General features: G+C 44.6%; 1 protein-coding gene across 1 annotated transcript; it reads right to left on the reverse strand.

The window, feature by feature from the left end:
• Window positions 1-214: 214 nt before the first annotated feature.
• On the reverse strand, window positions 215-21,548 carry TRIM37 (tripartite motif containing 37). Its single transcript, XM_042026376.1, has 25 exons — window positions 21,361-21,548; window positions 20,006-20,107; window positions 18,654-18,694; window positions 17,966-18,082; window positions 17,600-17,687; window positions 16,644-16,766; window positions 15,379-15,502; window positions 14,588-14,655; window positions 13,992-14,116; window positions 13,250-13,300; window positions 12,905-12,986; window positions 11,460-11,536; window positions 10,880-11,059; window positions 10,242-10,356; window positions 9,908-10,120; window positions 9,383-9,519; window positions 8,591-8,688; window positions 7,414-7,614; window positions 5,480-5,791; window positions 4,733-4,861; window positions 4,067-4,250; window positions 3,292-3,410; window positions 1,698-1,850; window positions 1,081-1,159; window positions 215-784 (listed from the first exon to the last, which is right to left on the reverse strand). The coding sequence occupies exons 1-25, from the start codon at window positions 21,379-21,381 to the stop codon at window positions 781-783; spliced, it is 2,943 nt and encodes a 980-aa protein (XP_041882310.1). The 5' UTR covers window positions 21,382-21,548; the 3' UTR covers window positions 215-780.
• Between the last annotated feature and the right edge of the window lie 503 nt (window positions 21,549-22,051).

Here is a 22,051-nt window from a genome sequence, read left to right on the forward strand (position 1 = left end):
ATTCCTGTTTGAATCGAGATTTAAGCATTTCCTCTGACTTCTACAAACGGAATCCCAGAGGGGGTTTAAGTGCTTTTCACTGAATAATTAAGGAAAAAAGTGACAGGTGGATAGCAGGAAAAAGTCCCTCCATGAGCAGCCAGGCATTGCAGCAAGTGGAGCTGACCCTGACAGCCTCCACCCTTTTACTTATCCACACACAAACACCTAAGACTGAAGATTTCAACATTCATTTTATTAACAAAGTGCAAACAGTTTTAAACTAGGAGTTGTAGAGCACATTCACACGGACACAGGGCACAGGCAGCTACACGAGGACAACACCGGGCTCATGCTTTGTCACTAACCAGGCATCAGCTCCCAGCGGAGCTTCACAAGGATTTCAGCAGCTCAAAATGCAACGAACAAAGAGTTTGGCAATGGCTGTGGTTGGTCCACGTCACCAACTGGGGAAAACAATTGGAGTGGTGGCTGTTTTCCCCCAGCATTCCCAAGGACAGTCACACACTCATTCCAGCAGCACAGCAGGACACTCATGCCCCCCCCGGGGACGGGGCTCAGCACCTTCCCCACCACTCCTCAGAGCAGCTGAGGCTGCTGGAGCACGAGTGCCACCCTTCAGTGCTGGGCCTGCAAAGGTCGTTGTGCCCCAGGACAGGGTTAAGACAATGGCAGAAGAACCAGGCAGCCAGGGACAGGGGCCTCGGGCTCAGCTCCAGGGAATGCACAGCCCTCTCCCCAGGGATGCAGCCGTGGGTCTTCAGGCCTCAAGCCCATGCTCTACCTGCTCCAAACAAAGTCAGTTTGAACTGAAAACGCTCCTGCTGGAGCAGTTTTAAGGCTTCAAACACAATCTTACGAGTTAAAATTTTATGCCAGCTACTTCAACCCACTCAGTTTTGTACTGATTATGGAAGTATTCAGAGCTCAACCCTCCCTCCCTCCTCCCAGACTGCCTCAGAGCCGGAGGGAGCTCAGGATCCTGACACAGGATGAGCAGTGGCTCTGTGGCTGCAGCTCCTGGAGCAGCACAGGGAAGGTGCAGCCCCAGGGCTGGCCAAGGAGAACCTTCCCAGTTACCTGGTGCTGTCCTCTCCAGGAACAAAGCTGGGATCGTCAGAATTGGCTTGATCCCCATCTGGTAACACCGAGGAGTGCTCTAAGGGTGAAAACAACACCAGAAAAACCCAGTCACCCTCACCAGTTAGCACTGGAACAGCCAGGGAATGCTCCCTCCCCTCACTCAGGCCAACACTTCACCCCCATGGCCTCATGGCTTTGATCCATTGGACTGGAAGTGAAAGCTTAACCAGAGGACTTTCTGAAGCTCCACTGAACTGCTGGAAGCACATTCCTGCCAATTAAGATGCAAATCCATGTCTAAGGCAGTGGTTACCTCCCTGGAATTAGCCTACTTAGAGTGCCAATCCTGGCATACAGGGAGTTCCAACTGGGAACTGGAGCTATGGGTTTTCCAACCCTTCCCAGAAGACTCACCTAAACTGACTTCTCAAGGCTAGCAAGTGTTTCCCTCTCCTGGTTTGAGCTGTTTTAATTGGGATCCCAAGAGAAGAGTTCCAAATCTTACTGGCAGTTTCTTGAGCTTGAACACCTCCACAGCCCCTCCCAGGGATCTGTACCCAAGGAGCTCTGGGAAGACTGGGAACGTTTGGGAAGAGGGGCTCTATCAGCTCTACCTTCGCTGGGGGGCTGGACAGAGAAGGCCTGGTTGAACACCTCTGAGGGAGAGGTGGCATCTTCCTGCTCCTCGTTTTCCGTGTCACATTCGATGTCACTGTCACTGCTCATCCCTGGCAGGAGGTGAAGGACATGCTTCTGACACACCCCAGCTGCAAGAGAAACCAGAGACACCCAGGGCAAAATGATGGCAGCAGGATCTGCACAGCTGAAATGTCTGACTTTGTCCCATGGAAGAGTTCCTGCCAGCTCTTGGGATTTGATATCAGGAGAACTGAGGGAAGGAGCACTTTCCAAGCACTCAGGGGTCTGGCAGAGCACTGGGTACCAGCCCTGAACACAACTGGATTTGTCCTGTATGCCACCAGCTGAGCTGCTCAGTCTACTCAGCAACTGGGACAGACAATAAAAGTTGCTTTTCTAGGAGCTAAAAGGCAGCACAACCTGGGGGGTAGATGGACCTACCAGAGCCTTCAAGCAGGAATAGTGTATTTGAGTCTCACACAACAAATTTCCCCTCCAAAGCAGAACCAGAGCTGTTGGTGTCTCCAGGTGGTGACCCTGGGTGGGCACTGGGCAGCCAGAACTCTCCGTGGACAACACAGGGTCTGCTTGGCTCAGCCTCTTAAGAGCTGATACTCATTGCTAAGAAAAAGCAAAGTGAGGGGCCAACTCTACTGTAGTTTTTCCTCTGAAGGGAAAAAAATTGTAATATTTGCTTCCTGGGGTTTTTAACAATGAAGTATTTCAGTTTCTAAAGCGTTTTCCTATTGGGCTCCCTGCTCTGAGAGCAGAACTGCAGGAGCACATCATGATCACGCTGCAGTGACTAAGAGCAGAAATTCAGTTTTGTCACTGAGAGACCTTCTGTAAATGCCAACTCCCACACAATATTGCACACTGCAGCTCGAGATGGATGCTGGCACCTTAATATAGGCTTTGCGCTACAATCCAGTCATTGAAATTCAAATTAGTGCAGGGGTGGAAGGCAGGAGAGTTTTAGCAAGATAAGAAAAACTCTGTGTGGACTTTCAGAAGGGAAAAAAAAAAAAAAAAAAAAAGCAGTGTTATTTTTTTCCAGCATGGAAAGGATGCAGGAAGGGAGGAGGAAAACTTTCCTTCAAGTCTCTAAGGAAACTGGATTATGTACAACACCCAGCATGAATGAGGTGCTGGAGAGGCTCTCGTGTGGCTGTGGAGAAAGTTACCACGGGGGGTTGTCCCTGAAGGCAGCAGAATTACAAGCCAAGGTCACTGACTGCTATTTTAATTAGGTAAGAAATTCTTCTCAAGGCCACTCCACTGAACAGCAAAGCAGAGACCTGGAGCTGTCTCAAGGTACAAAAAGCAGCTGCTTGTCCAGAGAGTGATGGCCCCACGTGACAGCCCCGATCCTGCCCCGACAGCAGCCACACCGAGCTCTTCTCTCCTCACTCAGATTTATTCTCCAGCTGCCAAATTACAGCAAAGTTCAGCAGCCATGGAAGCAGCTTTTGGGGGTGGTTTTCTCTCGTTCTTTCCCGCTCCAGAGGCGGAGCAGCAGCGCCCGGAGCGCGGCCACGCTGCACCTGCCCCCCACAACGTCCAATTTACCTTCCTCTGGTCCTGCAGAGGCACCTTCAGAGCCCATCCCCTGCAGCTCCCCGGGCTCAGAGCTGCTCTCCAGGCCACCAGACTGGGCTCCTTCCATCCGACATCCCTTGGAGTTTGAACTTGGGGAGAAATACAAAACCCCACGTTAGAAATTCAGCCTTAACTCAGTGGTGGAAACAAAGCCTTTTAGCACCACATTGAGTTTTACTCCTTATTTAAGTCTCCTCCACACCCACTTAAACTTCCAGCTTTTTTTTTTAGCATTTTAATATTTCTAAATCAATCGAAAAACCTTGAAAAGTTTGAATATTTTCCCAAAAAAGGTGACTCTACTTATTTAGAAAGAATAACCTGAAAACTCCATTGCTCTTTGCTTAGCTGGCCAACAGAGAATTATCATGAAACAGCTGAAAAATCGAGTTAAGAGCAAAAAGCATCATCTTAAATGAGGAAATCAAAAGTGATTAAATTTCAGTTAGAGGGTAAGTGGGAAAACAGACCTGGACTGCCTTTCAATTCCAAGTGTCAAACTCCAGCCAGAGCTGATCAAAAAAAGAGAAAAATGGAAAAAAAAAAAGGAAAAAGGAAAAAAGACAACTTGTAACCTAGTTATAAACCCAAAAATTGCTGTCCAGAGGGAACAGCATCAACCAAGTAAACTTCAAAGTAATTTTTCTTTCATGCTGCAAGCACCTGGTTTTAGGAGATTGTGGCATTTTTGTAGACCAAGGGAAGGTGGGGGAGGAGATAAGAGGAAAAATGAAGAAACCCTTACCCCAGAGCACCAGCTTTTCTGTTCTTCTCTACAGCAGCCAAGCCATTCAAGCCAGAAGCTCCCAGCTCAGAATCTGATCCCTCACAGGGTCTCTCCTCCTGCTTTGGCAGCGCCTCGGCAGCCCCGGGGCCAGCCAGGGCCCGAGCGTGGGGCCGAGCACTCAGCTTGGAGCTCCCCAGGCCTCCTGAGCAGAGAGAGCACAAATGTGACCCACATGACCCTCCCCTCCTTCCCTAAGTGCTGGAGAGAGGCAAAATTCCAATTTCTGTGGTAGAGGTTTTCTTGTGCTTGCACTAAGGGAAGGGCATCGTGCAACTCAGGAGCAGCACTACCATAAAATTCTTACTGGAGTTTCCTTGAGTTCCCTCTAAGCTAAATCACAATTTAAACCTGGCTCAGTGCTGTTTGATCCGGGATTTTCACTGTCAAGTTCACTCCTGAAGTATTTGCTGAGACACCAGAACATAACACATCTATTTATGTTCTGGTAAGTGAATGTGAGGCGCTGCCTCCCAGCTCAGCTATCAAAGGTACAGTAACACTCCGTGGGAAAAAGGATCCATGCAAGTTTAAGGGAAACTCCAGCTGCCAAATAAAAGACTCCTTGAAAAGCTTTAGTACAAGAGATGCCAATTCCATCCCACCCAGGTGACAGTGCCCAGGTACCCTCAGCAGGGTGGCTGTCCCCCTTCAGGCGCAGGTTCCCGTCCCCGCTGTCCATGGCTCTCCTCAGGGACAGGCTCCCGGCTGCTCCCGAGCGAAGGGGCTTGCCTGAGGTGCTTTTCTTACTGGCAGCTGCAAAAAAAGTGTAAAGATGTGACAAGTGTTCACTCAAAGCACTGCTGGACCCTGGCCTTATGCTTGTTGTAAGTGAAGCTCCACATTATTCTCATTTTTCATTAACTCCCACTCCTGCACAGATCCTGCCACACCTTCCTGTCAAAGGCCTGGCCTGGAGGGAAGCCTGGCCAAGACCGCACAAGTCATGTTCACCTGCCTTGCACTGAAACATCCTTCAGAAAGCTTCCTTCAGCCAGCATGAGATTATAAAGGATAGACAAACCTAAATCCTGGCTTACTTGTATTTTAGATTCCAGCAAGTCTGGACTGTTTTAATTTGTTCCCTGCAACAGCCTCAAGTTCCCAGATGGGCCTGATGCAGAGCTGTCAAGGGAGTGACCAGCTCAGACCAGTCAGAGCCTGGGTTAAACCTCAGAACACTGTCACTGCATCAAGTTTGGCAGTGGCTGTGGGGTGAAGTTTTGGTGTTTTACAGAGAAGGGCTGAAATCAGTTTCAGCAACTCAATGGCAGAGCAGGTTTACATTTCTGATCTCCAGCTGAACCCAAGTTTGAAGAACTGCTGGGGACATGAACCACCTGTAAAGATGATTTAAATCCTCCATGCACTTACAATTCCTTATGTAACAGCTGGTGACTGAAGACTTGGTCAGGAGCTCCATCCCTATCTCCTGCAGTTTGCTGCAGCTGTCAGTGCCACAGGCAGCCAGGGCCCCCTGCTCGATGGAGAAGAAGCTGGGCTGTCCCTCCCCTGAGCCAGCATTGCTGCTCCTCACTTCAGACAGCTGGTTCTTCACATCAGACATTTTGCTTCGAACTTCAGCCATCTGGGTTTTGAGTCTTTTCAGCATCTTCAGATCGGGGGGCACCCTCCACATGGCCTGGTGCCTCCGCTGGTCTCGATCCTTCAGGGAATAGGACGAGGCTTTGCCAAAGGAAAAGGCAGAGAACACAGCAGGTAAGGAAAACTATTCTCAAATAAACGTGGAGAACTAAGAATTGTACCTTTTGTCCTGCTAAAAAAGCGAGGGACACACATTCTGTCCTGGCACAGCACCACACTGAGGCTGCAAGCACTGCCAAGCTGCTGGGACAGCAGGGCTTGTTCCCTGTCATGGAAGAAGGTTCCCAGTCCTGCTCACTGGGAGAAGCCAGGCTCCCAGTACTGCTGCAGGAATTCTGGTGACACCTGAGCTACCACCTTGCCAGCCAGGCTGCCAGGTCATCTCAAATTTTTATAAAACTTGTTGACTGTGTCTAGAAGATTCTCAGACCACCAACATCTCATAACACAGAGAACTCAAAGAAATCTGAAAATAGGGAAGGAGTTCTCTTAATTACCTCACAGCAGAAGATCAGGTTGAGCAGCTAATACCTGAATAAGCCTCTGTGTTGCTCAGCTGGAATTAGATCAACCTGGATCTATCTGAAGCGTTATAAATTCTGGTTTTCACTGCAAATTCAGCTGTTCCAAACTCTAAAGTCAAGTGGCTCTTAGAAACCTTCACCTCAGGAGGTGAGGTCTGGCAAACTCCAAATGGAACAGCAGCTTTGTCTTTACTGACCAACTTCAGTAAGCTCTGGGAACAGTCAAATCCTAAGGGAAGCTCCACAAACCAGGTGATTTTGGCTGTGTGTTCAGTAGCTAAAGATTCACACAGCACAACAGGAGAGCTTCACCTGCTTGAGTGGCACAGCACAAAGTGCAGTGCCCTCTCCTGAGCTCCTTTTGTCCAGGGCTTTTTCCAAAAGCAAAACAGAACTGGGACTCACAGTTCATGTGCTGCTCCCTTTTTTTTTTTTTTGTACTTCTGGAAGTGACTTCCACTTTTGGAAATATGGATTACACTCACTGAAAATTCATGACTGTCTATGTAACAACATTTAAAAAGCTAATGACAAAGGAACAAAGAGTTGGAGTTAAATTCAGTACCACCAATGGCATTATGGCAGCAAACCCAAGCATCGCTTGGAGCAAAGGCACAATTATTTCTCTTTTGTTCTACAAAGTCACCAAATGGTTGTGAGCCAGCAGCTCAAATAAGTGTCAATCATGACAAAATCCAATCAAACCTCAATAATACATTTAATTTCTCACTACCAGAGGAACAAGCAACCTCCAGGAAGAGCCAGGGGTGCCAGGACTGCCAGCTCTGCTGCTGCTGCACATGGAGTTAATTGCTGTTTTCGGGTCAAGAGTCCCAACTGAACCACAAATATTCCTCAATTATTTAAATACCATCACTATTTTTGGCTTCTGACATTTTGATCCATTTTCTTTTTTTTCTTTTCCAGCCTTACAATCAGTCACATTTTTCTAGTTCTAATGGCCTCTAAATTCCAGGATTTATTTTGTTGGTTTGCACCGTGCTCCAAGTACTTCCAGCCACTCCAGCTGTATGCAGGGAGAGGTGAAGCTGCTGCCTCAGCACAGAATTGTGTTTTGTGTTGGCTTCCAGTGCCAACCCCTTCCAGGAAAGGGGCTTTTCAGTCATCCCACAGCATTTCCAGGCTGGAATTAAGCCATCAGATGCATGGTGTAGTTACCTCTGTTCTGCAGAAGAGAGGCAGGAGGACGTGGCTGAAGGCCCCAAAGGTTTTCCATGCCATTTCTGTCTTTTAGGTCCAACAAGTGGATTAAAATTAAGGGATCTATATCCAGCAGACTGCTGCTGGCTGTGGAGCCCAGGGCGCTGGCTCCCCGCCGCGAAGGTCTCCCACTGGCACTGCTGTAGCTGTGGCTGGTGCCTGACCAGGAGAGACACAAAGGTGGCATGTGTGGGACACAGGCACGCATTATTCCCTGGGAAAAATAAAAAGACTTACACAAGCAGATTAGGAATGAAAGCATCCCATGAAACTTAAGGAGACACTGGTATTTCATGGATTTCTGGGTGCTGAAAGCAATCAGATATGCTTCTAATTGAAGAGTAAAATAAAAACAACTGGAAAGGGGGAAGTGCTCCACTTCCTACCTTTTATAAAAATCTCTTCATAAACAGATTTGTTAACAGATCAAGACAAAGATTAGACTTACTCTAAAGGAGTAAGGAGACAAACATGTCTGTCTCTGAACTTCAGAACTTTCAAATAGGGAGTTCTGTCGTTCAAGCACCAACAGACTTGTACAGCAGCACAAATACCAATTCCAGAGAATGCCGCTTCTGGCATCTTTGTCCTAAATATACTTAAATTCCATAATATATCTCTGTGTTCCATATAGATATGTTTCTTTCAGAATCTTATGGCTAATTTGGGCTGTGATCATCTCTAGGCTGCAAAAAATCCCAAAACACCTTTCTGTGTTGCATTTAAAATGTATTTCTGCTTGACTTGTGAGGATTCTTTACCTTATTCCCTCCAGATTCTCTGGGTTTTGAAGTGCACTAAGCCCCAAGTGAATGTGTCACCCACTCAGAGGTCACACAGACATCAGTAAAAATTCCTTCTCAGGAATTTCAGAGACACAAAGCTGCCCTCCAAACTTTGACATCATTTTTAAACCAGCACCTTCAGATGATTTCCCCCCCCCCCCTTTTTTTTTTATTGAACCAATGAAGTGTTTCTGCTACACTGCAATAATCAGTACAAACCACATGATGCAGCAGTTCCCAAAATAGAACTGCCTGCAGAACACGCAGCTTGGAGTCGCTTCCAAGAGGAGCAGGGGAAGGAATCCAGCAGTGTTCCGCTTTTATGGGAATTCTGGAGTCGTTTTTCATACCTGATGCTCCAGGAGTAGCAGCAGCTGCTGCATCCTCCATGAGATCTCCATCTTCCAGCTCCATAGTAGTGCTGTACTCCACATCATTCTCTCCAGACCTTCGGGGATGATCAGGGTGGGAAAAGGAGAATACAACTGTTAGCTTTCCTCAGATCTTGTTAAATGTTATGGCACAAAAAAACAACATAAAGTGCTGTAAATTGTATTTCCTGCATTCCAAGCTACCCAAACTGAACAAATGAAGTGTAGTAATTAAATGACTGACTCATTAACCAAGAGGCCAGAAGTGCCATATGTACCTAGACTGCAAAATCTGATCCTGCAACTCCTGTATTTGTAAGTGTTGCAGCACATTCTCACATTTTAATTAAGATTCCAGGATTTGACATCAGCTCTGCTCAGCCTTGAATTCCCTAATTTAAATACCTGTCCTTATCATCACTCTCCTACTACTACAACACTTCCCAATACCAGACCTCTGTTCTGTTACAGTGCTGAGACAGATTTCTTAATAGTGTTTTGGGAAAGAACCTTCACAGATTATCACTTGTCAAAGACAGAATGCAGCACTAACATAAATAAAGAGATCAGAAAGACAGTAATTAGCTGACCAAAAATTCAATGTTTAGCACTAACTCTATCAGTTCATGTTGCTCCCAGTATAGGAACCACCTCTCAAATCACACTGGAATCCCACACACCCCAGCAAATTACTCAGTTTCCACTGGAATTGGGATGATTACCCTGGGTACAAGGCACAGGATGATCTGAAAGGCATTTAAAGTTACTTACATAGTTTCTTCATCAATATCATTTTCTTCAGTGTTACTGGTTGCTGTTGAACTTGCTGAAGAGCTGCTGCCATCAAGGTGGTTCACCTCATCTTCACCAGCAAGATCTATATCCAGGTCACCATCTGAGAGCTCGTGCTACAGGAAAAACAGGAGGTTTTTGATAAAGAAACATTCACTTGCACCTTGATGCATCCCCAAAAGCTATGAGCAGACACTCTCTGTCCCTTGTGTCACTATCACACAGCGTGAGGGGGCTCTCAAAGCACATTAAAGGCTGGGAACAAACACAAGTCAGATTTTTCAGCTGCAACTTGGAGACTTTTTTGTGGTGGGATCTTTTAAGCTCTGTTCTGGAACATCTCTCTGGAGTCACCTCTCACTTACAGCTTTCAAGTGTGTCATCTCCTATTTCCATAGCAAGGATAATAAACCTCATTTACAATTCAGAAGCTCCCCTGTTTCTATTGCTGCCTTATCACAGAAAGCTACATATAAACAGAGGCAGGAAACAGAGAATTCCTACATTGAAGTCTTCCTGCTGGGTCTTCTCTTCCTCGTCCTCCTTGTTCTCCCGCGCTAATCCTGGAGCAGTGAAATTCTCCAGCAGTGCTTCAATGCTTTGTCCAGGTTTCTTTGCTCTTGTCTCTGTGCCCTCATCGTTCTGGGGACTGAGGTGAGTGTCTGGAGGGGAAACCCCTCGGGATTTCTGAGTCCGGGACAGTTCAATCGCAAGCCTCTAAAAGGTGACAAAAATAACAGAGAAGACAACAATGGAGCAGCATCACCAAATCAAGCACCTTTGTTAACTTGCAGCTACACTCTAACAGGTGATTTACATTCACAAACATCCCACTTACTTCTTTTAGGTTATTTATTTGCTGGATATAACTTGTCTGAGCTGCTTCCAGTTGAGCAATGTACCAGTGCTGATCCCGGCACTTTTGGAAGAAGGTTGGTGAGCGCACTTGGAACCTTCAAAGGAACATTCAAAAGGGGTTTTCTGAAGGAGTTTGTTTGGTTTGGGGTTTGTTTCTAAAATGTCCCTTCCTCCATCCAAAAAAGCCCTGCAGAAAAACCTTAAAATCTAGTGGTGAAATAAACTTAACAGACAACAGGTCCTTGTGGACTCAGTGTCCTGAACACCCTGACTGGCCACAGTGAGTTCTGTAGGAGAGACTCACAGACTTCCTTTATTCCCAAAGTTCTCCAATGCTCACTACAACTGTTCCTAAAGAGAGGGAGAAAGCATTTTTTTCCTTTAATTCTGGTAGCTACAGGTCTCTAACCCTTATTAGTGCCAGGAGCAGCTACTCCTCCAAGAAAGATAACATTTCCACAACTCCCTTTGGCACATTTCCGTCTTTAAAGCTGCTGACAGTGAAATCCATTTAGAGCAAAACACATCACTAATCTTTTAAATTCAACCGGTTAATTATTCCCTATTTCAGCAGTAGATTGGTGATGATACTTTGAAAGGAGAGCAGGGAAGCCCCACCTGAGGATCACGGTGTCGTTCTGTCGGTTCAAGTAGCCCTCGTTGGCCAGCAGGTCCAGGCGGAAGAATCGGTTGTAACCCCAACATTCCCCAACTTCAAAATCAGAGGCAAACTCCCGAATGATGTTTTTGGTGGGATCATTGGTGGATTGATGGACCATTTCTACACGGTATTCATACCTGCCCAGGGGAAAGGCACAGGGATTAGGGCCAAAAGGTGTCCGAATTTCTGAGTGGGTCAGGTTTAAGAGCTGCACTTCCCTGCCCAGCTGAATGGGTGAGTCAGGCTTACAATTTTACTGAACACTTAAATAAACAAGGAAAAGGAAAAGGAAAAGGAAAACGGAGTAGAGAACTCCAAGACCAAACTACCACACAGATACTCTTATCAGTTCTTTTGCCACCTTCTTTTTTATCTCAAGAAAGCCACTGAGTAACAACTTTAAAATATTATCTCTGTGCCTGATTCAAAGCTCAATGGACAACAGAAGTCTCACCATTCTTTTCCCAAGGGCTCTGCAGTCTCTGCAAACACTGACAGAAAAACCCCACCATCTGTCCTTACTGCAGGTTTGCTTACTTGGATGTCTCTGGCAATCCAGCAGACAGCTCCAGGAACACTGACAGGTAGTAGCCCCGAACTACTCCATTTCCATCCTTGAAATGAAATTGAGAGGTTCATTAAAAATAGAAAGGAAAAACCAGAAAAAATAAAAAAAACCAAAGCACTGATACAGAAGACTTAGAAAAGTTTAGAAAATAGCTTCAATCAACACTGGATTTGCAGCAGGAATCTACTTTGGATGTTACAGTTGTGATTTTTAGACTTCAGTGGCCTCCTACTGTAACATGAATCAACAAGAAGCACATACACAGTGCAGTGCTGGTATCTCAGATATAAATCTCAAGACAAAGCTTTAATTACTCTAATAGCACTTTAGGTATTTGATTAAGTGGAAGTCTGAATAGACAAACACTTAATGTGCCAGAAAAATATTATTTCAGGTTAAACATTAGTTCTGAAATATTTTACATACAGTCACATTTCAAAGCTACTTATTTTTTGAGAAAAGAGCAATTTGTTCAGAAAAAAATCCCATGCAACATGAAAAGTTAGGGCAGTTAACTAAGCAACAATATTAGAGTCACCAGAAGTCAAGAAAAAATACAGCAAAACTTCCATTACACTCACCTGAATCAAGGATGAAGAATGGCTCAACTTGAATCCTCCAGCTTGAAGAAACATTTCAACTTACCATTGAAAAAATAAATTTTAATGCCTTCTGACAGCACAGCTCATGGAGCTAATCCTGAATTTACAGTACTCTGGAAACTTCCACACAGTTCCACCTCTGCACTGCAATAATACAATTCTGGGCATCCATGGGCTTCACTTACAGAGTCAATTCTCCAAGGATGCCACAAAAATCACTAAGACAGAGCTGGTGCTCCACCACCAAACTCCTCCTTCTCCACACAGCTGCAGGAGCAGCACTGACCAGAGCAGGGAATGTGGAAAGATCCCAGCTTGGGGGTCAACATTCCAACATGGACAAAGCTTCAGAAACTGGAATATTCGGCCCACTGAAGGGACATAGCAAAATACACATTTTAATGTCCAGTTTGAGAATTGAATGCAGAGTCAACAACTAATACTTGGTCCTCCTCCCACCTTCCCCAGTAAGTATTACTCAAACATAGAGTAAGTTACTCTGTACCTCAGTTCTGTAAGGAACATCTGCAAAAAACACTGAGACATTAAAATATCTATTAAGGTTCCTATGCCATATTAGTAGGACCCATCTTTAATTGCTTTTAAATTAACCAGACAAACTATACTGAGAATGTTCTCACTGGAGATCTGGAGGCAGAGAGGGAATTCCCCAGTGATTGGTGATCAATTCTTAAAATGTTCTTTTCCTACAGCTTTTCATATACAGCATGAGACAAACTGATGATTCCTCACTGGAAAGCCTGGGAATGAACTGGGATGGAATAAAAACTGCAGTTGAAGACAAAACTCACCGGGTAAACTTTTAATCTCCAGCACAGTCCTGACACCTGCAGGGGAGGGCTGTACACGGGATCCGCTCGCTGGCGCAGGGTACTGGTGAGAGAGGAGGAAAAATATTTGGTACTGGGACAAAGCAAACCCCTCATGGAGCCATGAGCTGCACAGGCAATTGTCCTTCTCATGGAAAATAATTGTTCACCTGGTAAACAAGAGATTGTTAATGGAATTTCTGTAGTTTAGTCCACATCTCACAGTTTTCTGTGGAGATTATTCTGTGTTTTAAATAACATTTCTCATGTAGAGAAGGAACAGAAGGATGTTCCCAATATTCACCGTAATTTAAGATACATTCTTACCTGAAGTTTTCCAAGACAAATGTAGTTGAGTCATAGGCTGGAACCAATTCACTGTGGGGGAAAAGAATAAACACATTACACTTGAATAACATGGCATTAAAAATCCCAACTTTCACAATCTGTAGAAGAATTTTAGATGATTTAAGTCACCAGAGCCACTGCAATTCACCAGGACTACACTGGGTTATTGCAGTGTAATTCCATTTATAAGCCTCCTTAGGAGGAGATACCTTGGTGCCACTAGAAAATGAACATTCAGATTTAAACCAAGACACAGCCAAACCAATTTTTGCTGAGGAATTCTTGAGACTTCTCTGACTTTCCATTTTTTGAAGACATTTTTTCAGCACAGGCTCCCTCAGAACCCAGCACCAGCAGCATTCTCCTGATGCAGAATTGTGCTATGAAGTGGTTTTGGCTGTATATTCTGAATTAAGGTGACCTGCAGAGGCATCTCATGAGAGCCTGGCAATTATATACTGAATGACCCAATAATAAGAGAAAAAAGGACAAATCAGTAAACTAAGTGTAAAAGAGAAAAAAAAAAAAACTTGTGAGCTGGAACCCACTGTCCTGACTCCCCAGCAGGGACTACAGACACAAAATGAGCCCTGCTGGGACAGAAAAGCCTACTTGCAGCACAGGTTACTACCAGGAGTAAGCTAAGAGGAAAACTCTCCTCTCAAGTACTTTAAATATGTTTTTAAACACTGAACAAACAGAACAGAAATGCAACACTCACCTTGTGAAGTCTGGGGGGACAGGAGTGGTGACAAACGAGGCCATGGGCTTCCGATGGACCTGCTGGAACATCATCAGGATCTCTGAGCTTTTGGATATCAGCTCACTCTTGCTGCAGGACCGTAACTATACAGGGAAAAAAGGAAGGAAAAAAATCCTTAGCTGAGCAAAAATCAGAGGTTTTATCCACTTTTCTTTTTAAACAACTGAATTGCACGTTTGTCACAGCTTCAGAAAGTTTCCCCACGACACAACGTAAAAGGGAGCTTGGAGGTTTTGGGTTTTGGTTATTTTGTTTTCCAGAATTCCACAATGAAAGTTACAACAACTAGTGTGTATTTCCCTTAGGTTAAACTAATTTATATACAACTGGGTAGTTTTGTACGATATTGCCACTAATCCCTGTACTAGTTTTTCAAGCAATACAACACCTTTTGAGTGTTTCTAGAAGACGTACTTGTTTTTAAGAAGAAATCGTGCAACCTAAGGCCACTTCAGTGAAGAGATATCCTCCAGAAATCTCCATCAATTAATAGTTTTAAAATGAAAAAGAAATCAAGAAAAGCCAACTGAGGAGGGATCTCTTTTCATAATCACCTGATGTTCTACTTCTTGAAGCAGGGTTTCTAGAAGTTCAGTTTCTTGAGTAAGTGATGTTTTTTGACCTGTTTAAAGAAAAGACATGGTAAAAACCCCCAAAACCACATACTATTTCTTAAGAAAGTGTACTTTTCATTTTCTTTTTTCCCTCACATGGAAGCTGCCCCAGAACATACTAAGGTAAAGGATTTCTAAATATACCAAGGTTGATTGAGAAAGCATTTGAAAAGCAAGTCTACGTTTTTAATTAGAGCTGTAGTGAAGAACTCATTTGAGGTTAAGTCAGTAACGAAACCCTCTGTGTCCCAGAAACAGCAGGATTGTTGTTTTGGGGTGCTTTTTTGGACACAAAAAAAAAGCAGTTTTGACTCTTATCCAGACAAGCCTCACTCATATTAAAATTACGCTAAAAGGAGCATTTATCACAAAGATGTAATTTTCAAACTTTTCTAATTAGAAAGATGCACTTCTTGACCAACATAAATGATGAAGTAAAAGCACTTTAGTTGAAAGGTGCTAAACATCCGCCAGCTAGATGGGAATGTTTTCCAAGATATTATATAGGAGTTTTTAATAGAATATAATCAGGTTATGTCAAATTTAGAACTTATCACAGTAACTACCTCATTAACCAAAAGCTTTGCTGCAGGTGGAAGTTTTCTACCAGCAGTGAGCTTGCTCAACACCAGGCAGCGCGGAAGGAGTCATGCTCCCAGGAAAACAGTTTCTCAGTGGATTTATACATTGTTAACAAATTTCTCCTCCTCCTCACAGAGGCCAATACCCACCCATCAAAGTGATGAGCTTGTTCTTGAGCTGGGTGTCCAGGCGGGCGATCATCATCTCCACGGCGTTGCGGATCTCCCGCACGCGCTCATCCTTGGCGCTGCGCACGGCCTCCACGTTCCGCTCCTGAACGCGGCAGGAAAAACATGGACAAAAGCCTTCACACATCTGCATCTTCCACTCATTCACACCTTGACTCCACTCTCTCAGATCCCAGAAATGCTTAAGTCTCCCTAAATCCCCCATGAGGAAAAACAGGAGCTTTGGTTTGGTGCGTTGCTCATGGAGCAGCCAGGATTTCACCGGGTCCCTCAGCGTGCCCAAAGGTTAATTGGGAAGCTGAGCAACATTGTCTCATCACACAGGGATTTGTCATATGGGGATTCTTTAGTATCAGACCTGTAAATGCAGCTGCCAGTTTCTCTTCTGCAACTTGTGCAGCACAGAAAAATTATTTTTGTGGTAACGAGAATGATGTGATAAAAACAGAAAAGCTCTTTGTGGTAACAATAATGGATAAAACCAGCATCTATCTCCCTGGCAGGGGAAGGCCACAAACTCTCAGCATTTTATAAACACAAGTGGCCCATGTGGTGATAAAGTCACATCTGAGCTGGAGCAGAGCAAAACTATCAGTGCATGTGGCAAACAACCACCTGAACAACAGGCAAACATCATACAGAAACTCAATCAAAAAATTTCTCATTTTATCTGCACAAAGACTACACATCATAAATGTAACACAAAAGTAATCCTTCCTGGGAACCAAGAAACTGCATCAAATTGCTGGAATTCCCACTGAAACTGCCCAAGCTGAATGTGCCAATATTTGTATCTGACACGTTCACAGGGAAGAAAAAGGAGATACACGAACAAATCTCCAACTGGTGAGCTGCTCATCCTGCAGACTCAAATGCATTTACAGATTATTATCCTAGGAAAAGGAAAACAAGCTGCTAGAATAAAGCATTTTTATTCTTATTTAGCCTGACAGAACGTACTTTAAGTGTTGACAAAAACACATCTTCCAAAGTACTGTGCAACTCCAGCTTTTAAACAGCACTCACCAAAAGAAAAATTGTATTACCTAACTCTAAACCAGAACTGAGAATATTTTGATCTTTTCACATTGTATAAGAAGAGTCAAATGAAAAAGCAAAAAGATCTCACTGTGGAATAATCCCATCACCTTCTAACAGGTACTACTTCCACTTCCCACTTTACAGTTATCCTTTGCCACTGGAATACTACAGGAAAACTTCCTTACCACTTCCTGCACCAAACTGATCAATTCCATGAGTCTTCTCCTAAGCTTTGCCACTTCTTCATTTACTTTTGTGACGTGCTGCTCGTAGATTTCTGCCAGTGGTTTAAAAGTGTGTCCTCCATGCTGTTCAAAGAGAAAAAGGGGGAGGAGGAGGAGGTGGTGAATAACAGAGCATCTCTTTTCCACTTTATTCCACTCCTATTAAATTCCTGAAAGAGAAGGGAAGAAAGCCTATGAGTGTATCACTCGTTCTGGAAAGGTTCCAAAGCAGATTGTATGTAGGAAGTCAGTCTTTCGCTTCCCTTTGTAAGAAGTCATGAATTTGGCTCTCATTCCATCAAAACTTCCTGTCAGGAGTTATTTGGAGTCTCAAGAGTCCTCCAAAAATAAACTGCTTCATTCACTGTACAGTCCTTTACCAAATCAAATATTGATAGAAGGTTTATTTTTATCATTATTATTAAAACACCCTTCCCAAACAAAGGCAGCACACTGTTAACCACTTACATTCCAGACAGCAACAGCTGTTTCTCCTTGAAATACCCAGCTGGATGGATAAACTCTGAGGAACTGTGCTACAGCTTTGGAGATTAGAGGCCAGGACAATTAAATAACAAGTGTTATCTGTGTTTTTTGAGCAAGGCTTCTTCCTTTGCCCACAAAACTCTCTCCATCACACAGAATTTGTCCAAGACATCATGAAGGTTATAACAAGGAAGGCAATTCTGACCTGCTTTTGGCAAAAATTCAATTTCCTTCTCTAACTACAAACAAAAAGTATTGTGTTTCACAAGCAATGTCATTAAGTAATAAATACACATCAAACTGCAGGATTTGCATGGCAATCCAACAGCTGTAACAGCAGTTTCACAGCATTTCTAGTTCTTCAAAACCACTGTCAGACACAAAGCCTGAAGTCTCTCACACCATGTGCATTCCAGCAAGTCTCCTCTTACCATTCCTCCCCAAAGTGCACACTGGTGGCAGATACACTTCTTGCAGGTCCAGCAGAAAACACTGAGCTTCTCATGATGATTCTCACACCTTAAACCAAAAAATACACATATCACCAACAGAAAACAGCAATGAATTTTCTACAAACTCAATTTAATATTTTCACTTGTTTTGCTACACAATCCTGCAAGTAAAGCACAAAACATCTTTTGCAAGAACAGTTACATTCAGTAAAAACCTTCTGTAAGATTAATGTTGCTTTTAGTATTCTCTCAAGAAGCACTTCACAGATACAGAGAGTACATTACTAAAATTGGCTCCTAGAACGCAAACCACAAAACACTTCATGCAAAGAACACTCCATTTACTTGTCCTTTTCATTCTCTTCATGCTTTGTGAGGCTGCAGAGCTGAAGTGTGTCCAGCTGCTGTGTGACCTCCTCTGCCCAGCGACAGTTGACAAGCTCTCGGAGCTGCAGGGGGGCTCTGCAAGAAGGATGGCATAGTTAGAGCAGGAATTTGGCTCCAGGAGCCAAAGGAGAAGCACTGAAGTGAATTCAGTTCAATTCTACACTACTAGAAGAGTCACAGGCAAAAAAAAAAAAAGCAGAAATTGTAATAGTTATTCCAAGGGGAAAAAAGTCAATTAGCTCATTTGGGGACTGGGGAGAGGTAGGATACAGGATAGCTGCATGAGCACATCACACAAATTACAGGCATAAAAAATGGACACTTTCACACTGAAAACTGAAGCTTCTGGGCTCTGACTTTTTTAAGAAGAATATAAAGAGGAATTCCCTCTAGTTACTCTTATTACACCAGCTACGTACACAGCAGTGTTATGTGGGAAGAACAAAGATCCTGCTTAGCTTGTCACAAAACTAGAACACATTTTACAATAAGTATTATACCAGGGCCAATTTTTATAGAAACAGCAGGCAGGTCTCAAAAAAAAAAAAAAAAAATCAAGCTTAAAAATATAGTGCAACCTGCACTGAAAAAGAGATTGATCATAACAGGACAATCCACTCAATTCCTGATATTAAAAATACCTTACCTGCAATGAGGGCACTGAGCTCTTTGTTCAGTCAGCCAACGCTGTGATGAAAAAAGGAAAAACCTTTTTAAACAGAGTGGAATGAAAGAACTGCAGGCAAACATGTTCCATCATTAATTAGGAGTTACTTATTTTTATTATAGCTTTCCTATATTTTTTTCCTTTTTTCAACAAATTTTCAATTTAACTGTTCAACCACTTAGTCACAGAAGAAGCTGCTACTTGTGTCTTAGTAACAAGCAACCACTTGGCTTCAGATGTCAGAGATGCTTCAGTTAAAATTATACAGAGAATTTTGAGGTACCAAATATTGCATTAGAAACCACCCACCTGGCAGATTCCCAGAGTCTTAGACTAAAGAGTGCGTTTCAATAAAGGAAAGAAAAAGACACCACAAGTATCTTTTTCAGAGTCTAATTAGTCTTCAAGATAATTTATTTCTTCCTCTTGGGTTATTTATAGACAAATTAAATACCTGAAGTTCAGTGATCAAATCCACAAGGAGCCTGGGAATGTTTCTCTTCCAGAAAGCTCCAGGGACAAACAGCTGAGCAAAGAACTTCACCTGCCCACTACAGCTCACAAGTGTAAAAGCTCAGCAGTTGATGGGTTTATATTTGTCAGCTCTCTACTACATTTAAAGAGTCTCATGAATAATCTCTCACCACCCAGCAACAATATGTCATCTACAATCCTTAATATGCAGCACAAATCCTTCACCTACAGCTCTTGTCAGAGCTTCCAGAGCGAAGGATGAACGTCTGTTCCAATTTCTGGAAATACTACTGGAGGTCTGGAAACCTCAGCTGAACCTTTTGCTGCTACAGCAACACAAAACAGCATCTGGATTTGGAACTGGAGCGTGATACACTGGGAACCACGGCCTCAACAAAGGAATGAGGACTGAGATGCTGCCTCAGACTCCCCTGAGAAAGATTTAGCCCCAGCTGATCACACCACACCAGCCTGACAAGCATTATAAAACACCTCCAGGATACAGGAGGTGATGCTATGACCTTACCAGATGCAAAGTCAGCATCTGATTTCTGTCCCAACTTTTGTCTTCCATGCAGGCATCGCCAACTCTCAGGAGGTGCTAAAGAAGGGATCATTGTGTGTCTCTTCCTTAAAGCAATTATTCCAGATGGTGCCTATAATTAGCACCACTGAAGGCAATGCACAGCCTGCCTACTTCTTCCTCAGGGGTGTTATAAAAGGTTTTGAAAGGGAAACTAAAGGAGGAAACAAAAAAAAAAAAAAGGAATCCTTGGAACTCCAGGAAAAGAACGTCTTCATAAGCTCAGTTTTCAGTTCGAACATTTGAAAGAATAAACCAAACCAAGCAAACTCACACGGATACAGCTGAAACAGCAGAGCTTGGAGCAGTGAGGGCACAGGCGGGCATCCCGCAGCTTCTCCATACAAATAAAACATCGGAACACCTCGGCAATGCTCTGCAAAGGGGGATTATCACTATTGTTAAACATGCTTCAAACACACCAGGGCTGCATTTGTTTTCCAGGCACAGTGCCAGGTTTCAGTTCCGTTCCAAACAGCGCATCTCCGAGGGAGACATAACGTGGACATAACAACTCTCCCCCTCAGCTTCTCCTACACTGCACCAGCTCCCAGCACCCATTTTAAAACACTATTCTCCTTCTTCAAGGAACAGCTTCTATTTGTCTTATCTCTTTTGGAGCAGTCCTTCCTGTAGCCAAGATATTCCTGCTTGTGATTGAGCGGTTGCCAGAAGAAATGGTGTTGTACCTGCAGACAGTGGACTGGCACTAAACTGTTTCTGAATTGTGGTAAGTGCATGTACGTGTTACAAACAAGAGGGCTTGAATTGAATTGGGTATTTTTTTTATTTTTAAAAGACTTATTTGTTTTTAAGGTCTACCATTAGCACCAGCTCTATAATTTCTACACTCTCTTCTACCCCATTTAATCAATCTTGGGTGATAAAAACATTTCTCAAACAAGAAAGGTATTTTGAAAGCAATGTTTGCTTTCCATATTGATAGATAGTTAACTGATAAAGAAGTTTTACCTTCTGTATCATACAGGAGCTATAACCCTGCTGGTTTTAACTATGGAACTTCATAAGGTCCTTCAGAGGTGCTAATTTTTCTCCCCACATCATTGAGATTGTGAATCAGCACAAAAGCACGACATCTTTAATTTTAAAGATACCACAGTATCTCCCATATATTAATGTCTTCTTTAACAGTTGCGAGCCATTGAAACGCACCATATGCGTTTACAGGAGACGATCACAGCCGGTCTTTTACATTCTTCCCCAGCCTGGCTGTGACACAGCCCCCAGCAGGTGTTTGAGCTGCCGGGTTACAGCCACGGTGCCAAGGCGGGTTCCGTGTGTGCCAGGTCTCTTCCCACCCACCCATCCATCCCTAGATCCATCCACCTCCGGAACTGGCACCTGCGGAGCTCCGCCAGCTCATTTCCGACCCCCTCCCCACCTGCCGCCTCCCTGCCCACCCGAGCCAAGCCCCGCAGCGCCGCAGGCTGTTCCCAGCGCCCGGGCCGCCGCCGCTTGGTACCACTCGGCCTTTTTCCCCCGCTCACACAGGGGACAGGGACCCTCCGAGGGGCCCCGGCAAACCGGGAGGGTGCGGAGGAGAAGCCGCAGCCGCTGCCCCCTCACCGCCCTGAGGGAGCGCGCGCCGCCCGCCCGCCCGCCGCTCACCTCCACGCTCTGCTCGTCCATGGCTGCGGCCCCGCCGGCGGAGGGAGCGGGGACGGCTGTCCCCGGCCTCCCTCTCCGTGCCCGCGGGTGAGGAGCGGAGGCTCCAGGAGAGTTGTTTTTTAGGAGCGGACTCGGCGCTCCGGCCCCGCGCACCCGCCGGGCCGTGACCGCGGCAGCGCGGCCGCCCCGCCCCGCCCGTGCTGCGCACGCGCGGGGCCGCCCGCAGGGGGCGTGGCGGCGCGAGGGGCGCGCGGGAGGAGCGGCAGCGCCTGAGGGGAGCCGGCGGAGCGGGAGCCTCACGCTTGGATTTTCCTTTATTTTTCGTTATTTTCTCTTATTTTTCTTCATTATTTCTATTAATTCCTCCTTGCCGGCGAGGTTTCAGGAGCGGGGATGGGTTTCGGCTATTTTCAGTTGTTATAACCAGCGTTCACCAATAAATTAAATGTTTAACGCTGCTGAGTGTAGTGGCAGCAAGGATCGAGACCTCTATTGGAAGTAGATCAGTGTGATTAAAAACTACTAAATAAAGTTTGTGAAACCGATTAATTTCTTGAAGCTGATAAGTTACTCGTAGGTAAAAGGGCACACTTGGCAGCACACATCAAAAAATCAAGTTGTTCCTGTTCTTTTCAATACCCAGCCTGTTTCTTTTCCCATCAAACCCTAAAGCAGTTCACAGATGAGCACA

This window comes from Corvus kubaryi, unplaced genomic scaffold (assembly GCF_017639235.1).
Source record: "Corvus kubaryi isolate FWS band 111438036 unplaced genomic scaffold, C.kubaryi_AGA036_p1.0 37284, whole genome shotgun sequence".
NCBI lineage: Eukaryota > Metazoa > Chordata > Aves > Passeriformes > Corvidae > Corvus > Corvus kubaryi.